This window comes from Bufo gargarizans, chromosome 3, assembly GCF_014858855.1.
Source record: "Bufo gargarizans isolate SCDJY-AF-19 chromosome 3, ASM1485885v1, whole genome shotgun sequence".
Taxonomy (NCBI): Eukaryota; Metazoa; Chordata; class Amphibia; order Anura; family Bufonidae; genus Bufo; species Bufo gargarizans.
The window spans coordinates 511,341,049-511,363,074 of NC_058082.1; the positions used below are offsets into that span (position 1 = coordinate 511,341,049).

The window sequence follows — 22,026 nt, forward strand, 5'->3', positions numbered from 1 at the left end:
TTTTTCCAACACTCCAACACTGATATTTTCTATCTGGTTAAAGGGATTTTCCCATCTTATAATGTGTATGGGTATAATGTTAAAATAAACTATACTAAATATCACTTTTTGATCAGTGGTGGCCCAACTTTTCAGTCCTCAGAATGAAAGAGACCCTTGTAAGTTTTCTCTGAACAGAGGTACTCTCAGCCACCTGATTCTGCAGGGAACTGTAACCAACACCTTTTGAAAGGGTTGTCTCATAAAAAATATTCTTCAGTTTTCAAACCAGCACCTGAATCTGAATAATTTTGTATTTGCATGTAATAAAAAATTTACTATAGCTACTGAGTTATTCAATTAAAGGTATCTGTAAAGTCCCACCTGCTGTTTGTTTTTTCCTTATTTCGTTGTCCTACTTACTGAGAAGGCCGCACATGCTCAGTTTCATCCTTCAACTGCCTCGCGAACTGTTATACTCACGAAGAGTGAAGGTTAAAAGGGGAGATACAGAGAAGTCACAGAGAGTCTTGGGATGGAAAAGAATACTGTTTTATTGATGGTTCACAGCACATTTCAGGATCAAACTGACCTTTTCCTCAGTTGAGTACATCAACCAGGTAAAACTCTTTGTGGACCATCAATAAAACTATATTCTTCTTATTACAGCGCCACCGGTGTCTTCACTTTTAACCTAGCCTCTACTTCAGTGTTACCTCCCAGCTCCGGCAGGAGGGCATGCAGCAGCAAGTAACTATTCTATTATATGCTGATGCTGATCAGGTGAGGGACTCTCTTCTTTCCCTCCTCACCTCTGTCATCTCAGTCCTGCACACCTGGCTCCCCTCAGTTTACTCTTGCAGTCCTGAGCTGTGATAGGGAGAGAACTACAGAAGAATGAGACGTCTCCTAAGAAAGGACACTCCCATTGAGCTACCACCTTGATATAAATCTAGCAGAACAATTGGAGCAATGAATGGGGAGATCTCTGGATCCATGTGAGGTGCAGGGCTGGTTCTAGCTTTGTTAGACAGAGTACTAATGTACTATATTATATTTCATACCAGCAATGGCCATCAGAACGTTGTAAAAGCATTATACCCATACCTTTTTGTCATCTGGGTGTTTATTCTATGTACAGGAAAAGCACTTTTTTTCCTTTGAAAAACATCTCCCAAGTACCCAGCTGGGCGGGCTTTCCTTTTCAAAGAGCTCAGCCCGCCTTCCATTCCTGCTTTCTGCTCTTTTGCCTAACCTCCCAAGGCCTCCTTTCTGACAGGCCACTAAGAATAGAAATAGGCACCACTTCTTGGTCTGTACAGATCACTTTACTGCCGTTAAGGTGGGTTTACAATGCATGATGTTACAGACGATTGTTGGAAAGGAAGCTTTCCTTCCAGTCAGCTTGTTCAGTGAAGTAGACCACTGTATTTACTACTGTATCTGCTGCCCAAAAATGATGATTTATGTACCTGCATGAACGACAGGATCACCTGATGAACAAGCATTTTGCTTGTTTATCGGGTGATCGACAGCTCATTTACACAGGCAGATTGTCGGGAACAAGTGTTCTCAGGAACATTTATTCCCGATACTCTGCTTGATATTCGGGCAGTGTAAATCCACCTTTACTTGTTTATCTATCCACAGAGGCGATATCATTATAGGCAGGATTAGAATGATAGATAAGACAGGATCCTCCATTCACTATAGGTGATTGTCGGATCTTATATATTCTTTCCTTGTACAATGACCTCTGCACAGATCACAGAGCATGCCTAGAAGACTCTCCCATAGACGTCAATGAGGTCCCCTCCTGACCATTGTGTCTATGGCCTATGTGGCTGCCATAAAGCAATTGTCTTAATGCTAATAAGAACAGCTCAGGCAGGATGACCGCCCTCATAATCATGTTCAGAAAAATAGAATAAAAATGTGTAATCAGAAAATAAATACAGATTAGAAAAAAAAGATGTGTTGCTATCTGGTTTTAACTGGCAGATAAAAAAAATTGGTGACACATTTTCTTTAAACTAGTTTTTTCAAGTATACCTAGAATCAATATATTTTTATTTTACTGCTATATGACTATTTTTTAACTGACCCAATTTATGTATATACAGAACTTCCATATTTGCACGCCCCTAGCTAGATGCCATATTCCAAGTTTAATTACATTGATGCATAATAATTATGTTACATCTTGTAAAACCCAAAACTGTCAAGTTATATCACAAACAGTTCAGTGTAATCAATTAGACAGTAAGAAGCACAAGGTTGATCTGTAGGTCTATAGACCCATAAGTACAATGCCAAGCAGGCCTGGCACTAGAAGATCTTTTGTCCATGACATAAACTATAAATGACAGTGATTTACCACCATGAAGACCCAGATTATATTTCCAGTGCGAGGCCAACGAAGCCTACTAACAAGAGTGAAAAAAGAAAGAATCTCATGTGTCTACGTCATAGAAACTACTTTTGTGAATTGTCAGTTTTGCATAACGCCGACAATGAATTTGTACCAGACAGCTTTTAATGGACTTTGCTAAAATGCTAGGGCATTGCATTATTAACAGTTACCAATGTACAGTACCATACTGTAAGTGGCAATATGACTCCAGAGGGAAGCCTGAGTAATGCCTAGCAAAATTAAAGGATAGGTTCCAGCACTTCATATTCTGGTTATTGCTTCGGTTTTCTGGTTACAGATTACATCTTGTGGAAATCATATCCCACCACCGCAACAGGCTAACATATTTCAAACTCCAACGTTCTTAATCATAACCCTGTGTGGTGTTCAGCTACAGGGGTAAAAATGGACATCAACCTCCAATAGGACAATAGGGAGGGTGGAAACAAATCCTGGGAGAGGGAGGGAAGGAAGAAAAAAGGAAAAAAACATGAGGAAAGGGTGATGGGAATTCAACCTGGGCTGAACACCTCACAATCAATCACCTGTCACACCAAAAGATGTTTTCAGTGGTTGAACACTAATGTTTTTTCATTTATTTTTTATTTATTTTTTTGAGTAATGCCTACTGTACTTACAATACCCAACAGGATACTGGGGTGAACCGTTTCAGTCAGCACTAGGAACCTAGAAAAAAAACCTGGGCTGTCTGTCCAGTAAACTTGCTGTTAGCGCACGTTAATAGAAGCCTGTGTCATAGTGACATAGAGTTCAATGTACTATTAAAGGGGTTCACTAGTAATGATTTAAAATAGTTGCCAGCAACCTGTCCTAGAATATGAGCAGGACTGCTTGCCAACACTTGCACAGTAATCTCGGGAACTGGCATATACTACACAGTGGTGAGCATTCCTGTAAGACTACTTTCACACTTGCGTTCGGGGCGAATCCGTCTGGTATCTGCACAGACGGATCCGCACCTATAATGCAAACGCTTAGATCCGTTCAGAACAGATCCGTTTGCATTACCATGAACATTTTTTTTTACCATGAACTATTTTTTGTTCATGATAGTGCAAACGGATCCGTTTTGACTTTACATTGAAAGTCAATGGGGGACGGATCCATTTGAAAATTGAGCCATACTGTGTCAACTTCAAACGGATCCGTCCCCATTGACTTACATTGTAAGACTGGACGGATCCGTTTGCCTCCGCACGGCCAGGCGGACACCCGAACGCTGCAAGCAGCGTTCAGGTGTCCGCCTGCTGAGCGGAGCGGAGGACAAACGGTGCCAGACTGATGCATTCTGAGCGGATCCGCATCCACTCAGAATGCATTAGGGCTGGACGGATCCGTTCGGGGCCGCTTGTGAGAGCCTTCAAACGGAACTCACAAGCGGAGCCCCGAACGCAAGTGTGAAAGTAGCCTTAGGCTGCTCAGACACGATAGCGTATTGTAGGCAGGATCACATCAATACTATCTATTTTGGAACAATGTAGTGACGCCCTGCCCCTCACCCTCTAGGCAACTCTGAAAGTATACATAAAAAATAGCTAAAATCACTTTTTCTTTATTCTAGCCACAAAATAATAAAAACACATATATAAACTACACGCTAATTCATTTATACCTCCAAATGATGCCAAAAAAGTGTTACCATTTCTTCCCCATAAAACAAGGTTTTAGACCACATCAATGAAAAATTATGGTTGCTGATATGGCTAGGGGAAAAAAATGAAAAAAGTTTGCTGTTTATTAACCCATTATAATTGCCAGATGCCAATCAGTTGCCATTGCAACCACAGGCCTCGTGAAGGCTTTGAGGTCTGCCATGGTAATCTTCCTGTTAAGCCCCTAGCAGAGCTTAAAGGGGTTATCCCGATTCAGAGCTGAACCCGGACATACCTCCATTTTCACCCCGGCAGCCCCCCTGACTTGATCATCGGAGCAGTTCATGCTCCGATGCTCTCCTTTGCCCTGCGCTAAATTGTGCAGGGCAAAGGCAGATTTTGGATATCCGGTGAAGTACCGGGGCTCTCCATGGGGCTGCCAGGAAGCCTGTTGATGTCACTGGCACTGATGGGCAGGATTTAGCATTGCCCTAGCCAGTAAAACGGCTAGGGCAGCGCTAAAGCCAGCCCATCAGAGCCGGTGATGTCACCGAACACACTGCTGGGTGGAAGTTTCCGCCCGGTAGTGTGTCATTGAAAACAAAAAAAAACGTTCCAGATTTAGCGCAGGGAGCGCATCGGAGCATGAGATGCTCCAATGCTAGCCTCAGGGGGGCTGCCTGGGTGAAAATAAGGGTATGTGTGGGTTCAGCTCTGAACCCGGACAACCCCTTTAAAGAGGTCTTGCTCCTCAAATGTTTTTTCAGTTTCCGTTCCGTTTTTGTGGATTCTGTTAGCGGTCCATATGCGGAACCATTCATTTCAATGATTCCGCAAAAAAAACTAACAAATGTACTCCGTATGCATTCCGTTTCCGTATTTCTATATTTCCGTTCCGCTGAAAGATAGAACTTGCCCCTATTATTGCCCGCAAATAACGATCCGTGGCTCCATTCAAGTGAATGGGTCCGCAAAAAAAACGGAATGTATACGGAATGCATCCGTTTGTCTTCCATATCCGTTCCATTTTTGCAGAACCATCTATTGAAAATTTTATGCCCAGCTCAATTTTTTATGTAGTTACTGTTTAAACATTATTGTATGCTTCAGTTTCCGTTTGCGATCTGCACAGATCACAAACGGAAATCAAACGGAAAGACGGAATGGCAAAATGGAACGGAAGCAGAAACAAAAAAAACCATAAAAAAAACAGAAAAAGCCATACGGTCGTGTGCAGGAGGCCTAACACTTAGTCCCTATCCACAGGAAAGGGGATAAGTGTTTTATCACTGGGGCTCCGACCACTGTGACTCTTAGTGATTATAAGAATGGTGGTCCACAAGTGTTGCCGAATTGCCCCATGAGACTAGAGTAGTAGTGTGCATGCGTGAGCATGACTCCAGTCACTTTTATGCAGCAGTCCCACTGAGGTCAAAGGAGCCTTGGTTGTTCATGGGAATGGGGCTGGGACATGGAATACATTCGAAGATCCTATTCTCATCATTGCTGGGTCTACAATAAACAAGCCCTCACACAGCTCTGTAAACGGAAATATAAAAAATTATGGGGGCTAGAATATGGTGGCACAAAGTTCAAAGCTCTTATTTTTTTTAAAAGCAGTAAAGCATAAGAAACATTAGATAAAAGTAACATGTCAGTTTTAGAACGCAATGATTGCTGTAAAAATGAAATTCCCCAAAACGATAGTGGATGGATTTTTTTTTATTTTTATTAATTTCACCCCACAAGGAATTTTTTCCATATTCCAGTATAAGATATTTACCAAATTAAATTGTGCTGTTTACAAAAATTAAAATTGTGTCACATAAAAATCAAGCCCTCATACAGCTATGTGAAAACAAAAGTAAAAAACTAAAAAATTTGAAAAAAATCATTATGTCAGTATGTCAAATGACTATAATACTATAATATAGTATTATAATAGGGGTTAGGAAACGTAAGATAAATGGAACTAGGAAACTTACATTAAATGTGGGCCACATTTTACTACAGACACTCTTAAAGGGAACCGGTCATGTGGATATTTGATCATAATCTAACTAATTATACAAAATCATTAACTACTGAAAAGTGCCTTAGATGTATTCACTCACTGGTGTGACAGATGGTTACCTCATAATATACACACAAAGATGCTGCATGCTAATGAGCTGATTGGAGTCCAGCGTGATGTCAGTGAGTCCAGCGTATATTTAATTCAGAGCTATAGCCACTCCCCTGCCCACCTGCTGCTGATTCCTATGGAAAAAAACTGTCACTCAGCAGCAGGTGGGCGGGGAGAGTCAGGAGCTCATGAATATTCATGACTCATCATTTTCAGCTGGAGCTTTGCAATACAAGATGTTGGCAGATTGACTGGGTCAATTAAAGAAAGGGACCCAGCATTTTGCTAAGCGAATCAGTCACTTATTTATGTTGCCCTTAGTTAGGACACCATAAAACTGGTGACAGGTTCCCTTTAAGCTCTCATATTTAGGCCTCTTTCACACTACCGTTTTTTTTACCGTTTTGCGAGCCGTTTTTTTGCGTTCCGTATACGGTCCGTATACGGAATCATTCATTTCAATGGTTCCGCAAAAAAAGAACAGAATGTACTCCTTATGCATTCCGTTTCCGTATTTCCGTTTTTCCGTTCTGTTGAAATATAGAACATGTCCTATTATTGCCCGCAAATCACGTTCCATGGCTCCATTCAAGTCAATGGGTCCGCAAAAAAACTGAACACATACGGAAATGCATCCGTATGTCTTCCGTATCCGTTCCATTTTAGCGGAACCATCTATTGAAAATGGTATGCCCAGTCCATTTTTTTCTATGTAATTACTGTATAATGTATATGCCATACGGAAAAACGGAACAGAAAAGGAAACACAACGGAAACAAAAAAACAGAACAACGGATCCGTGAAAAACGGACTGCAAAACACTGAAATAGCCATACGGTAGTGTGAAAGAGGCCTTAACTGAACATTTATTCTGAACTTGCAAAAAAAATGATTTAGCAAGCAAACGTATTCAGCTTAGGCGACTTTCACACTCGCATTTGGTGCGGATCCATCATGGATCTGCACAGACTGATCCGCACCGATAATACAACCGCATGTAAAATAGCCAATGGGGACGGATCCGTTTGCCTCTGCATCGTCAGGCAGACACCAAAACGCTGCAAGCAGTGTTTTGGTGTCCGCCTCCAGAGCGGAATGGTGGCGGAACGGAGGCAAACTGACGCATTGTTATCCTTATCCATTCAGAATGCATTAGGGCAAAACTGATCCGTTTTGGACCGCTTGTCAGAGCCCATGACGGACCTCACAAAAGGAAACCAAAACACCAGTGTGAAAGTAACCCAAAAAAGACTTTAGCGAATATTCAGGTAATGTACTGTACACCATGACTTTCCATGAAGGCTTCCCATAGATTTTACACCAGCCAATGACCATTATTTAATACATGTGTATATATCAATATATCTCACACATCTTTCAATATGGCAAATTTGGCAACGTTAAATAGCTGAAAATGCAAATACCGTAATCCAGCACACTGCCCCACATGCAGCCGTTTCCGTGATTTAAGGGATAAGTGTAAGCACATTGTAAGCAGTGCTTTTTGCTTTAGTTTGTGAACAAGTAATCTAGATTAACCTTAATCTGTTGTATTTTTTCAGTCTACGGCACATCTGCACTAGTTTGACCATAGAGTGATTGATGTTCATGAACTGCAGGCTCTGTAACCTGCATGGTATAAGCTATCTTACATTTCTAGTAGTTGGCATATATTTATGATCACTTTGGGATGGTGACAATAAATGGGCTGCAGCGCTGGTGTAGCAATGTGGTGTCTTCTCAGTGCACAGCCAAGCTCTCGGCCGCCCGGATGTGCATGGAACTGCAGTTGACCCTATTCCCTTGGATAGAGTTGTTGCAGCTTCATCAATCTCAGGATCGATGAGGATCCCAGAAGTAAGGCTACTTTCACATCTGCGTGTTTTATTCAGGTTTTGAGATCCGGCAGAAAATCTCAAAACCTGAACAAAACGGATCTGTTTCTTTTAATGCAACACTGTGTATCCGTTCCATTCATATACAGTTGTATTAAATGTAAAAGGAGCATTAAAATCATTGTAAGTCAATGGATGGCCCAAAAAAATTAATCCGGCACCATTGACTTGCATTGCATTCTAATCAGTTTTGTCCTCATTGACAATGAATGGGGATAAAACTGAACCGTTTTGGCCTGGTTTTTAAGATCTTCTGCTGGATCTCAAAACTGGAAATCTAAAACACTGATCTGAAAGTAGCCTAAGAATCCCACAATCATATAGCGGTGGCATATTTTAATGATATGCTATCACTTTATAAGAAGGGAATATGTTGGCTTCTTAGCCAGCACTTTCTTACGGCCCCATTAAACTGCTCAATTGAGCAGACGATTGTGGGGAAGGAACTGTTCCTTCCTGACAATTTCCTGCTCATCAGTGCAGGATAAAGCTGCATTTACATGCAGTGATCTCGACAGTATTGGGGGGGGGGGGGGGGGGGTGTTAATGCCATCGCTCGTCCCCATACAGAATCATTGTTTGCTGGCTGCAGATTACTGTTTAGATGGCACAATCTGCTGCAAATGATGATTCAGGTGACTGCATGAACAATCTGCAAACCCGATGTCACTGTTGTCACTGCTGTCTCTCTCAGAACTGCAAAAAAAAAAAACAGCAGAAAATGGCTGCTGGGGAGGTTCTTAAATAGTGAGGGGTAGGCAACTTTCCTATTGGTTGCTAGGGATGTTGCTAAGCTCAGGCAAAGACATTGCAGCCTCCTCATTGGCCCAGAAGCAAGAAGCAGGTAGGGATCATGGGTTCAGATGAAAAGAAAATCTAGAATATTCACAAATATGAATATATAGCACTATATTCTAAATCTTCTTGAATTGGGGATATTCGCGATTGAAATTCGCAATTAAAATATTCGCGCCCAACACTAATGATAATCTGGACAAAATTGGGACACATTATCAGCAATACCACCTTCTTTCTACAACAAAACAGTAATAACTCCTTTTCAGTCCCATGCAATAAAAATGCCCTCCTTTATTATTACTTTTCGGGGGGACATTAATACTTTCTAGGAGGCATAAAAGTGGGCATTTTACTGTGTGTTGGCACCAAGGAGGCCATTTTTCTTCTTTTTCTTCTTCTTATTATTATGTTACAACAGAAAATGGTAATTCTTACTGTCAAGGCTGCTTTATTGGTATCTACAGGGCAGAATAAGGACATAATTACTTTGTAGGGGAACAACTATGGCCATTATTATTGTGTGGGGCTTAAAAAGGGCACAGTTAATATTTGTGAGCACTGAGAAGATCACTTTTTGTGGCCAACATTATTCTATGGGGTGCAAACCTTTATGCAGAATAAAAGGGGGAACTTTTACCATGTAGTGTACTATTACCACATGAGGCACAACCACTGTCTGGGACACAATATGGGGCACTATCTGTTTGGCACTGTTATTTTTGGGGGTACTGTTGTTTTCATGGATGCTGTCTGTTTGCCATTGTTTGTGGGGTAATTATAATAATGACAGCCTTTTATCTGAAGTACAATATTTGTGGGCACTGAGCCACACAGCAGGTATATTATGGGGGCAGCAAAAAGGCACATAAGCTAGAGATGGAGCCAAAGATGTCTAGGCAGCAAAGCATACAAACACAAATTGTGGCTGAAAGAAGTCTTCATTGCAGTCTGGGCCAGGTGGAAAACATGGGGAAAAGGCACAACTATAATCAGGGAAGACGTTATCTGTGAGTCACTGCATTTACATATATATATACTGTATATATATATATATGTCTATATATATATATATATATATATATATAGACCATCTATATTAAGCTGGTATTTACCTCTATATGGTCTCTATATGGTGGGCTTATTGGTTTTGTGTAGTGATTTTATACAAGAACAGTATAGTTGAATTATCAAGTCACTATCTAAGGTAATGTTAGTCATCATGATGTGACTGTATTATTTGTATAGTGGTATTGATAATTTTAGACTTTGTATAGTGTTTTCTGTTTGAAAACAGCATAGATGTAATATATGAAAGTGTTGTCCTCTTTATTTACATTGATGACCTATATCAATATCAGATCAATGGAGGTCCGACACCCAGCACCCCCACTGATCAGCTGTTTGAAGAGAAGAAGTACGGCCTTCTCTTCCTTGTTTACCTGCCCCCATTGGCAACCGCAGTGGTGAGCAGGTGTAATTACTACATGTGGGTAATAATAGGCCCTGGTTCACCAGTATTATTCAACAGCATGGTGCTTCAGTGGTTAAGCACTGTTGCCTTATAGTTCTGAGGTACCGTACTTAGTTCAAATTCCAACAAGGACAAAATTAGCATGTACTTTATATTCTCTCCTTGTGTTTGTGTGGGATTTCTCATATGCTCCAAAAACATACACACAAGTTAATTTGGAATTTAAACTGTCAGCTCCAATGGGAACAGTGACTGATGACAATATCTGTACAACCCTGTGGAATATGTAAGTGCTATATACTGTAGAAAAAATAATAATATCTATCTATCTATCTATCTATCTATCTAGGGACAGGATTGGTGGAAACATTTACTTCAAAGCTTGTGCACCTGATCTTTTAAGATAGTAGACTTAAAGGGGTTCCCTTGATTTATTCAAAAAGCTCCCCAAAGCTAGGAATTGTGATGAAATAATAAAATAAGCTATATTGACCTATTTCATCCACTACTGCTTCCAGTGCTCATCTATGGTTCTCCCTGGAGGATTTTAATTACTTGGCTTCAGCAGTGACGTGCCCATATACCCCAATCACTGACCTCAGTGGTCTTGTTCCATATACCACAGAGGTCAATGATTGGCCCACGTCACCGCTTCAGCCAATTAAACAACGCCTGGTGGGAAGTATTAGTATGGGGACACTGGAAACAAAGGGGATTTTTTACTATTATTATTATAATATTATATTTTATATATTATTATTTTTATTTTATCTGAATTCCTGGCTTTGGGTAGTTTACTGAATAACACAGATGCGCCGTTTAATGCGACAATACTTTAGCATTTCACACCCACTTTTTCTAATACCTGCTCTAGTGAACAGTCTTCAATGACTCTGCATCACTGATCTCAAGATATATAAAACTAGATCCAGTTAAGTGTTTGCTTTCAAGAATTGTGCTGAGAAATAATGAGTAATTTATATACCATGACATAAAGGAAAGCAGCTCAGATGCCCCCAGGGATCTATATGATGTAGTCGTTGTTGTCTTGTGTGATTTACTATACCTTTTGCTTTGATTCGTGCATTTGACAATTTTGCAAAGCTTCCACCATCCACACATAGAAATTTTTTATTTAGGTTGAGTTTTTATCTTTTTTACTTGCCATGCACTATGTCATTTTGGCAAACAAAATACATGGGACAGATTTATGAAATTTTGTAGGAGAAAAACTGTCTTTGTGGCCCATAGTAACTTCTCAGAGCGCAGCTTTCATTTCCTTTAGTGCTCTTGAAGGATGAAAGCTGGGACATGATTGCTTGCTATTGGTAACAACAAAGACAGTTTTTCTTTTAGGCAATTTTCAAAATCTGCTGTCCTGGTTTAACACCAGGTTTTAGAACAGTTTGTAATATTTTGTGAGTTCCATAGTTTTTTTTATTTTATTTTTTACACCTTTTCTGTGTTCAGCTAGTCTATCATAAAGCTTCTACTGCTGATTATCATCAACACAAAATGATCTCTTACACAGACTACTGCAGGGTAGTATACACAAAAGGCGGTAGCAGTGGGAATCTTCTTCCAGCCATTACTGTGCCCCTTTTCTATGACCACGTCACATTCAGCATAGGCCATGTCCCCTTTCTATGACAAATCAAACCCCTTTTTGTTGGCTTTTCAATCCAAGTTTGGGCGCTGGGACTAAGTCTTATAACACAGCGTCCCAGTACCAAGTACCGCTTAAGTACATAGGAGAAAGCAATGCAACCCAAGAAATTTGCCAAGTCTTCCAAGCATCTTAAAGGCTCTTCATATGCACTCTTGACATTCATTTCAGTGACCAATGGCATTTTACATTTTATCATTTACATTTCAAGCAGGCTAAGCCACTGGACCTACAAAATATGTGAATGGGGGCATTATATGACAAGGAAAGAACATTAATATGGATCAGATTCTCCAAATAAATCAGTGCAATCATTTGTTTTATGGGCGTATATACATGTATTTTAATATTTTTTGATTTTTTCATTCATGTGCTATCTGGACTGTACTTACATAGCACACAGACCTATTAAGGGGAATCCGTCACTAGTTTTATGCTGCTAGGCTCTAACAGCTCCAGCACATGCCAATCAGTCCTGATATTCAGAAGCTCATGAATTTCCAGGACTCATTGGCATATGCTGGAGTACTCAATACAAGATTTTAGAAAAACAGCTGAGTCAATTAAAGAAAATGGCCCAGCATTTATCTAAGGGGATCTGTCACTTATTTATGTTGCCCTTAACTGGGACACTATAACACTAGTGACAGGCAATTTACACTGCAATTTTTCTACACAGACAATTGGTTGGTGCAGAGAAACAATTCTTGTCATTTGTGTCACTTTTATTCCCAGAACAATACTTATGATAATCTAGACTGGTGTATATACCTGGTGATGTCTGGGTGTACATTTATTTCTATAATTATTTTCTAATACTATTTCTTATGCATTTGTTGTTTTTCCATTTCCCCATGCACATTAGTCCATTGTTTGCCAAACCCACCATTCTCGAAGGGTTTTGCCAACAGTTTAATTTCCATGGAGATCCCCCCTTCTTTCATGCCCAACAAATGAGAGAAGGAGAGAAAGGGGACAGAAGGATCTGGCAACATTTTTGCCTGATCCTTTTGCTCTCCCAGAAGATAAGCAGTCACCAAAAGTGTCAGGCAGTGGATTGTTCCCCTGTCCTCATTAACATACACATACATGTTCAGCTGAGCTGAATGTGTAGGTATATAGGGACCCTAACCTGCAAACTGTGCAAAAGCCTCTACTGCTCCAGGTGCCCATTCATGGAGGAAACATCTTTTCATCTGTGCCAGAGTGGCCTTTTGCATAGAGTCTTCAGAATCTTACATCTCCCCTGCATTAAAGTCTGCCCCTTTTTCCTGCATGTGCTGTCTAAAAGACGAAGGGAGATATTTATCAAAACTGGGGCAAAGTAAAATTGACTTGGTTGCCCAATAGGGACAACAATCAGATTCCACATTTAATTTTTCAGAGCTCCTTTGGAAAATGAATGGACTAATCTGACTGGTTGCTAGGGCAACAAAGTCAGTTTTACATTGCACCAGTTTTAATAAATCTTTCAAAATCTGTTTGTTGCCCATAGCAACCATTCATAGCTCAGCTTTCTGTTTTTCCCATAGCAACCAATCACAGAACAGCTTTCATTTTACTACAGTACTTCTTACAACATTGTAGATCTATGTTTCCCAACCTGTGGCTCTCCAGCTGTTGCAAAACTACCACTCCCATCATGCCCTGATTGCTGTAGGCTGTTGGGGCATGATGGGAATTGTAGCTTCACAGCAGCTGAAGAGCCACAAGTTGGGGAACATATGTGTACAGCATTGTAAGAAGCACTACAGTAAAATGAAACCTGTGAAGTGATTGGTTGCTATTGGGAACAAACAGTTTATCTTTTAGACCCCACATGTAGGGAGATGAGAGGTAATCGTACATGCAGGGAGATGAGAGGCAGTGAGAAGCAGTGCCTCAGCAGTTACAGGTACATAAGTGTATACAGTCTAATGTATGCTACATCAAAAACATATTTGTTTATTACAACCTTCCAGAACCCTGTCAGCTGGACAAACCCCTAGTATTTCAAGTTTGATGATAAAGACCATATGTACCATATTTGGTTGAGATCCATCAAGGCATATAGGAGACTATAAAGAACAAACATACACACAAACTACTAGATAACAAACTTGTAGATAAATAGATAGATAGATAGATAGATAGATAGATGCTCTAATAATTGAAGTTAAAGGGGTTTTCTAAGATCTAAAAATTGTTAAGGTTGGCAAGGTATGGGCTACAAAAAGCAGTACTCTCCATGTTGGAGCCTCCTGATTCCAGTGTTATGCTTCTTATTCCTAGTAGACCAGAAGAGCGGCTCAGCGGTCTCGTGCTTTTACTGATATATCACCACTGAGGTCATTGATTGGCAGGCAGCAGTGATGTTCCTTGGTTCAGTTCCTCTGCCTGTAAACATCTATCAATGACAAGCATCAGCAGTGATGTGTCTCCAAGTGGCATGTCATGAAAAGGTCATGTACTGCTTGGGGAAACATTACCACTGAGACCAGTCTTTGGCTGCAGCAGTGTAGATGAACCTGTCCAGAGGTTTATAGGCAGGGGATCAGAAGATCAAGGAACGGAGCCAGAACAGAGCAGCAGGGAACAGGTGAGGATAATTTTTTCACTAGGTACAAGTGGCTGGGGCTAGTTAAAAATTTAAGGCTAGACACTCCTTTAAAACACTTAAAACTGGTTCCACTTTACTATATCATGAGATCAGTGGCCTAAAGGCTCTGTCCACACTTGACTTTTGTTCATGACTGAAGCCACAGCACCCTACTATATCAGCCACATGATTGCTGCAACCAGTGCCCACCAGGACCCCACTGACTCATAATAGAGCTTTTAGGTTTATTTTGTGGTATCTATTTTCAAAGGAAGAAAATTGCTGCATGCAACCCTATAGCTACTGTCAAGTTTAACTGGAATTTTAAACTCTGACACAAATTTACATAATCTAATCTGTATGCCCATTTTGATGCCAGTATTCATACTCAAAACTTCTTAACACCTTGCAGTCAAATGATCTTGCATGTTGCCAGAGTCACTTACAGTATATTATTCAGCTTAAAAAAAAACAAAAAGCAAGACTTATTCATATCACTAGAAAGTGACTGTCCACCTTGATATCTGTTATTAAGCCAAAAAACACTTTGGGCCAGTCTATACTTCACTGAATTTTATTCTAAGCATCCCTCTCTGTGTATTGGTTTTCACAACCAGAACCAAACTCTGTAAAGGCACCAGCCACTTGTTCATATTAGATTGAAAGTGGCCGCCTGTTCACTTTGATGTCAGTTTTTAGGTCTAGAACCACTTTGGGCCAGTCTATACTTCTGTGAGTTTTATTCCAAGTATCCCTCTCTGTGTATTGGTTGTTACAACCAGAACCAAACTCTGTAAAGACACTAGTCACTTGTTCATATTGGAACGAAAGTGGCCGCCTGGTCACTTTGATGTCCGTTTTTAGGTCTAGAACCACTTTGGGCCAGCCTACGCTTAACTGTATTTGATGTAGAACATCCCTTTCTACCATATCTGAAATCGATTGTCCATAGTCATTTAACCCTTTTAGGAAACATTTTTTAGGAACCATTTTGGTTCAGACCGGACTCCACGGAATTTAATGCGAGACATCCTGTTGGCACTGCAACATCAGTGGCCCAATGTAATTTTACCCTTTAAAAACTCTCATTACTTTTTTTTTTTACTACGTAAAAAGTGGTCATCTGCCAATTTTAATGCCAGTCTTCATGCCTAGAACTGCTTTGGGACAGGAACTAAAATAATTTTATATGGGACTTCCCTATGTGTGTGCATGCACTGTAAGACAAGTGACCTGAAGTGTTTTAACCCTTTAAATCACACTCACTTGACACCCATTTTTGCACCCATTATTTCTGTTTTCATTTTACTTTTAACTGTATTCACTCAGGGCATTCACAGCAATGTCAATTATTATTAAGATTAATTATTATTAATGAATCAGTAGAAAAACAAATATACATTTCCTGTGAATAAGAAACTGGACAAATAAGAAATGACTTTAGCAACGTCTCTTCATCTGACATTGTTGTTCAGCATCTCTAGAGAGCAGCATTAATATGCTAAGTAGCTGTGTGCCTACAGGTGGTTGAAGAAGCAAGCCTATGCAGTATAATTACCTTCAGAATGAGATCCGTGTGGTGTTGGTCCAACATGTTTGCTCTCCTGGATGATGTGATGATGACTCTGCCGTACCTCCCAGGTGTTTGGAGATCTGAGTATAGACGGTGTTTTGAACGATTGACAGGGAACAGCCTATCCACCAGGTTCCTCTCTATTTTGGCTAGGCTGTGTTTAGGGGCCAGCAAATATTCAATGTTCTCTTCAACCTTATACCTGCTAAAACTAGCCCCCAGCAATATAGAGATCAGTATTGGGGCTGATACAAAAAACACTGGATGGCTAGCGATGAAAAAGCCCAATCTTGAAAAACATGTTCTCAGCCCCCTGTGCAGAACCTTCCGCAACATCCTAGTGCAGAGGTTGCTAAGGAGGGGGAGAGTCACAGGCTGAGATCTGAGGCTCTCCCAGAGCCTGGCTAGGACCATCAGGGATCACAAACATGCGGAGAGACTCCCTAGTCATAAGAAACCTCAACATAAGAGTTTAAAATGCACCTGACAGAACGTAGCTAATAATAGGGTCACGTAACTGACAAAATCATCTCTCATCTTTCACTAAGGCAATATTTCTGTGCAAAGTATGTGGTTTGGTTGAAATATGATGATTGCGTGCCTCACTTCTCAGTCCATGGTAGACCAGAAGAACCATGCACTTCAAATCCAAAGTCTGCAACCCTGTGTCTTTTAGGTGGGTGCACAGGTCTCCAGAAAACTCATTGGGTATTCAGAAAACAGTCTTGAAAGTTGTGTTTAGACAGTCATATCCACTGCTGTATTTACACTAGGGATGGATTGATTTTTAATTGCTCATAATGAGGAAGTGATGCGTCGAATTCTTCAGGCTTTGAATGAAAGCCAGACCTTAGTGCCTGAGACATTTTTAGGATCAGGGTCAAGGCAGATGATTTACTCAACCATTTTGACGACAGGAGAAAAAAATGGCAAGGCGGCTGAATGAAGCAGGATGAGTGGTCTGTCAGTGAAAGTACAAGCCACCTTAGGTGAGTCCCATTGCTGCGTCTTCTTCTCTAGCAGGAGGTAGAATTTCTATGTAATGCAGGCAAATGCTACAAGTCGAATAAACCCGCCTTGTTTGATATTGTTGATTTGATGCATTAAAAGTTGCAGGTCTCCTCTTCATTTAATCCCGGTCTTAAATTCCTTTCACTACTTTGATGAGGTCTTAGCCATAGACGAGAATTTGTGAATTCCATCCTTAAAGAGGCTTGATCATCGCATAGATACAGTTTTGTGTATTTCATTGGTCTCAGGAGATTATTTAGACTGTCAACACATGACTGGAGAACACTGCAAAAATCCTAGCAGCCAGGCAGCCAGAAACGTCTAGGCTATTCCCAAACCTCTCTATCTCTCTCTTGTATGCAGCTGCAATCTCCTCTTAGAGTGGTCGTCAGGAACTGGCATTTTCCTACCTTGAAATACAGCTGGTTAATACCTGAAAGAAAGAGAATGAAGTGGTAACATACAAATAGATGTGAAAATGCAGGGGTGCAGACATAGCCCTGACTACCCCCCCTTCCCCCAAAAAACACACACCCCAAACATCACTAGTTAAAAAAAGGAGAGACTACTCAAATGCACTCACAAACTTACAGCTTAAGAGAAGTGTATGCCAAAGGCTCAATGAATAAACGCCCATACAAGCAAATCCAAAAGAATAAGATATAAGCTCCATACATCAGGAAGCTGTCTTCTATTGCAGCATGATCTATAGCACATCCCTATCATCCCCCCCCCCCCCTCTCCAGCCACTCCTCCCTGAATCAACTGCCACAGGGGCTGTCCTTCCTTCAAGAGAGAAATAAATACAAGGAGAGGGGAATAAATCACCGTGAAATACTTTGAGAACTGGCACCAGAACCCTCCACCCCCCCATCGCCCCTCGCCGAATTCACACTTTTACTCACCTTACACTACAACCACCATCAGAGGCTCTCCAGTGACTGCTGTTCCACAGCTCTTGCTGATTCACGACAAAGAGGATGCCAGGATGAATTGTGTTCCACAGCCACTAATATATAGGAAATAGCAAACCAATGCAAACGGACGTGCCATGAGTGGTTAACATCATGTAAGCTCTGCCTAGCATTAGCTGCCTCTCATCGCAGAGATGTGATAACCCTGCAGTATGATTCCTCATTTCGAAGCAATTACTATTAAGAAAACTGGGAAGGGCTGCTCCTACCCAATGCCTGGAATCTGATAACAATTATAGGAATGATCGGTATAGCCCGCACATTGTGCTGAGTAGCACGTCATCCGTAGCTTGATAGAAATGTTGCCAGTACTGATGAATACAATTGGCAGCCTATTCCTTCAGCCATAGCCTCTAGCCTGTAACATGTAAATCGAAGGGGGGGATTGTGCTACTCTTTCTTTGTCCTCGGTCCTGCTGAGAAGCTGCGAGATTAGCAACAGGCTTCAATGCTGAATGCGAAACTGCAGTCTGCACAGAGAATGTAGGTGAAGAGCAGCGTCACTCCATGAATAGTTCTCTCTGCTTTAACATGAGCATAGCATAATGGTAGGACGAGTGCCTACAAAAAAAATCTCATAGCCACAGGAGAAGTCCATCGTAACCTCAAGTAGATTTGCATTTTTCTGTCTGTTTCATCTGCAAAGATGAAGATCGTCTTAATGCCTGGAACATGCTAAAAGCGTGAACGCCTGTCTAAGCAAGCTATTGCTAATTACAACAATGGTCTGTTTAACTCTGAAGGATCAACATGCTCAAGGAGGCACGCTGTAGAACCGCTGATGCATGGGCAAAAACAGGTCATGTGGGAAATTCAAGAGGCTGATTTAATGACTAGTGACTTAGGCCGGCGGTGACTCCAAGCCTAGGCAAGGTGGAGGATGCATGGGTATTTGTCGAGACATGGCAGCAGCTCTCCAATAATGGGCTGTATAGCTGAGACCTGGCTAGAGCTAGAGATCGCATCAAAAGGGGCTGCCAATCTAAAACTGAACTTTAATCATAAAAATGGAAAAGGTAATTACATGAAACAAAACACTAACTAGAATCCCAAAGGGTAAGTGACGGATATCACATCAACAGTCACAAAACACCACAAGGATGCACAATACAGATCAACTGTGCACTAACAGAACATAAAGGGAACAGTCTTCTCCCCTTTACCATCCTGAATATACCTGCAGCGGTCAATTGTAGGAAGGGTGGATGAGACTCTCCCTATAAAGATGGAAACTGCCTTAAAAAATGGGGCACCTCCCAGTGGATGCCCTACCACTAATGATGCACTACTGCTTCTTGCCTGTGTGTTTCATGGTACATCTGAACATGGACTCATCAAAAAGGAAAATGTACAGGCAACAAACTAGAGCCTCAGTCTCTATAATAGCCGGGCTGCAGGCTATACGGTAAAAGAGAGAACAGTAACTGCATGTGTAGGTCAGCAGAATCTACATGGTCCTCCACATTAGCACTCTACCAATCAACGAACATATGGGATAATTTATCAAACTGGTGTAAAGTAGAACTGGCTTAGTTGCCCATAGCAACCAATCAGATTCCACCTTTCATTTTCCAAAGGCGCTGTCAAAAATAAAAGGTGGAATCTCATTGGTTGCTATAGGCAACTAAGCCAGTTCTACTTTACACCAGTTTGACAGCTGACCCCAGTAGTTTTAGTTGTTACCTGTAAGTCTTAAAAAATTACTAAACAGAGTATTATATCTCCCTACCTAGGTACAGTACAGGGGCTGCTTATCCTTGGATCATAACTATCTCCCTGAGCACCCTGTTCCATCTGCTATTATCGTCCCCCTCCATACTTTGTAATATATAATATGTAACATCTTTATGACTACATGTTTATGGGTGCTGAATAAACTGTTTGGGGCGCCACTTATCTTCAGTTAGGAGCCTGGCACTATTCTATCCCTGCCTCTATCCCTCTCTTTACTACAAGAGCTACATAGTGCTTTGAATATCTTTTCCATCACACAGTACAGAGTCAGGGGTGCCACTTATCCTTAGGCTCTTTTCTAGTTAAAGGGCTGGCCTTCCTCTGTCCGTGGAGCTATCCTTTCTCTTTCTCATTGCCCTCCCCTTCAATCTCTCTTTTTCTTCCTTTCTATTGATTTCCTATTGAGTGTACACTGATCCCCAATGGCCATAACAGCAGCTATAGGCACAGCTGATACCATAAATATAATGTATGTAGCTACAAAGTGTGGCCTCCCATCTCTTGTCCATCTTTCCCAGTCTGCCGAATTGCATATTTGCCTAGTTTATTAGTGGTAACTAGTCACCCAGCTTTGCCAAGACCCTGATAGGCAGCACTGTGGAGCCACAATGGTGACCACAGATCATGTTGCCCTGATACTACATGACATAAGCACACAATGAGGGACATTTACTAAGCCCCTTACACCACTATTGTGGTGTAAAAAGTCACAAATGATGGCACACACCACAAGTGCGCTATAATTTGCAACTTTCTAGGCTTCTAGCCGCTCTGAAGTGGTGAGAAAAGGGGGCAGGTGACTTACACGGAAACTATTGTAAGCTATAGCTTTCGTCTGTGCCAGACTGTGCCAGTTTCTGGTGCACAGCAGGGCAGAGACGCCAGACAGGTGTATAGGTATACCATTTTTTATAAATCTCCCCCAATGTACCAGAGCAGTATAATGGGAAGTTTTATATAACCAATAAGTCATCAATCACTGCCCCACAGAGGTTATTACCCAGCTTTCCCAGACTGCAGAATGGCAAATCTGCCTTGTTATACATCAGGGATGCTCAACCTGCGACCCTCCATCTGTTGTAAACTACAACTCCCAGCATGCCCTGCTGTAGGCTGATAGCTGTACGCTGTCCAGAAATGCTGGGAGTTGTAGTTTTGCAACAGCTGGAGGACGGCAGGTTGAGCATGCCTGCTATACATTAATGAATCCCTAACCCAGCTTCTCCAGGAACCTGGGAAAGCAGGGTGGTAGTCCCTGTGAGGAGGCAATGAACATATCTAGCTTCCTACACAGTGATAAATCCTGTATACTGTAGTATAACTAGGCAGAATTCATTTTCAGGGTCCTTGGAAGGCTGGGTAATGAACCTCGAGATGCTGTAATAAAAATATTCTAAATACTAAATCCGCCTAAAGAAATCCCCCTTCTCGTTTTAAATAAAGATATAGAAAGACAGGGTTGCTTTTCAGAGTCCCAGGGAAGCTGAACAACTACCCTTGAGCTGTCAGAGATCTGCCCCGTTATATCATCCTTCTCACTCTAAATGATGCCATAAGAAGATTTTCCTTTCAGGGTCCCAGGAAAGATGGGTAGCAAATCATGCTAAACTTTGGTAATGATCTGCTCAATACTAAATCTGTCCAGTAGCATTCCCCTCACTCTAAGGCCTCTTGCACACGAACATATTTTTTTTCTGTTTCCGTTTCGTCTTTGCGGATTCTGTTTGCGGTCAGTATGCGGAACCATTCATTTCAACGGTTCCGCAAAAAAAAAAATATGTACTCCGTATGCATTCCGTTTCCGTATTTCCGTTCCACTGAAAGATAGAACTTGTTCTATTATTGCCCGCAAATAACGATCCGTGGCTCCATTTCAATTGAAAGTTTTATGCCCAGTCCAATTTTTTGATGTACTTACTGTAAAATATTATTGTATGCTTCCTTTTCCGTTAGCGATCTGCAAAAAAAAGACGGATCACAAACGAAAAACCAAACGGAAAAACGGAGCGGCAAAATGGAACAGAAGCAGAACGGAAACCGAAACTATACTGAAATAAAAAAACTTAAAAAAAGCATCAGTTTAAAACGGACCGCAAAACCATACGATCGTGTGCAAGAGGCCTAAGTGATGCTAAAAAAACAGATTTGTCTTTCAGATTTCTGGGAAGGATAGATAACAAACCACCTTGCAGATTG

The 22,026-nt window shown here is 41.1% G+C and overlaps 1 protein-coding gene across 1 annotated transcript in view; it reads right to left on the minus strand.

Moving 5' to 3' along the window:
- The window catches only part of PTCHD1 (patched domain containing 1), a 222,127-nt gene extending 205,665 nt beyond the window's left edge, over nucleotides 1–16,462 (minus strand). Inside the window, exon 1 of the mRNA XM_044287103.1 lies at nucleotides 16,097–16,462. Within this exon, the coding sequence (XP_044143038.1) occupies nucleotides 16,097–16,447 (351 nt within the window). The 5' untranslated portion in view covers nucleotides 16,448–16,462. The remainder of the gene's footprint in view (nucleotides 1–16,096) is intronic.
- Nucleotides 16,463–22,026: the final 5,564 nt, after the last annotated feature.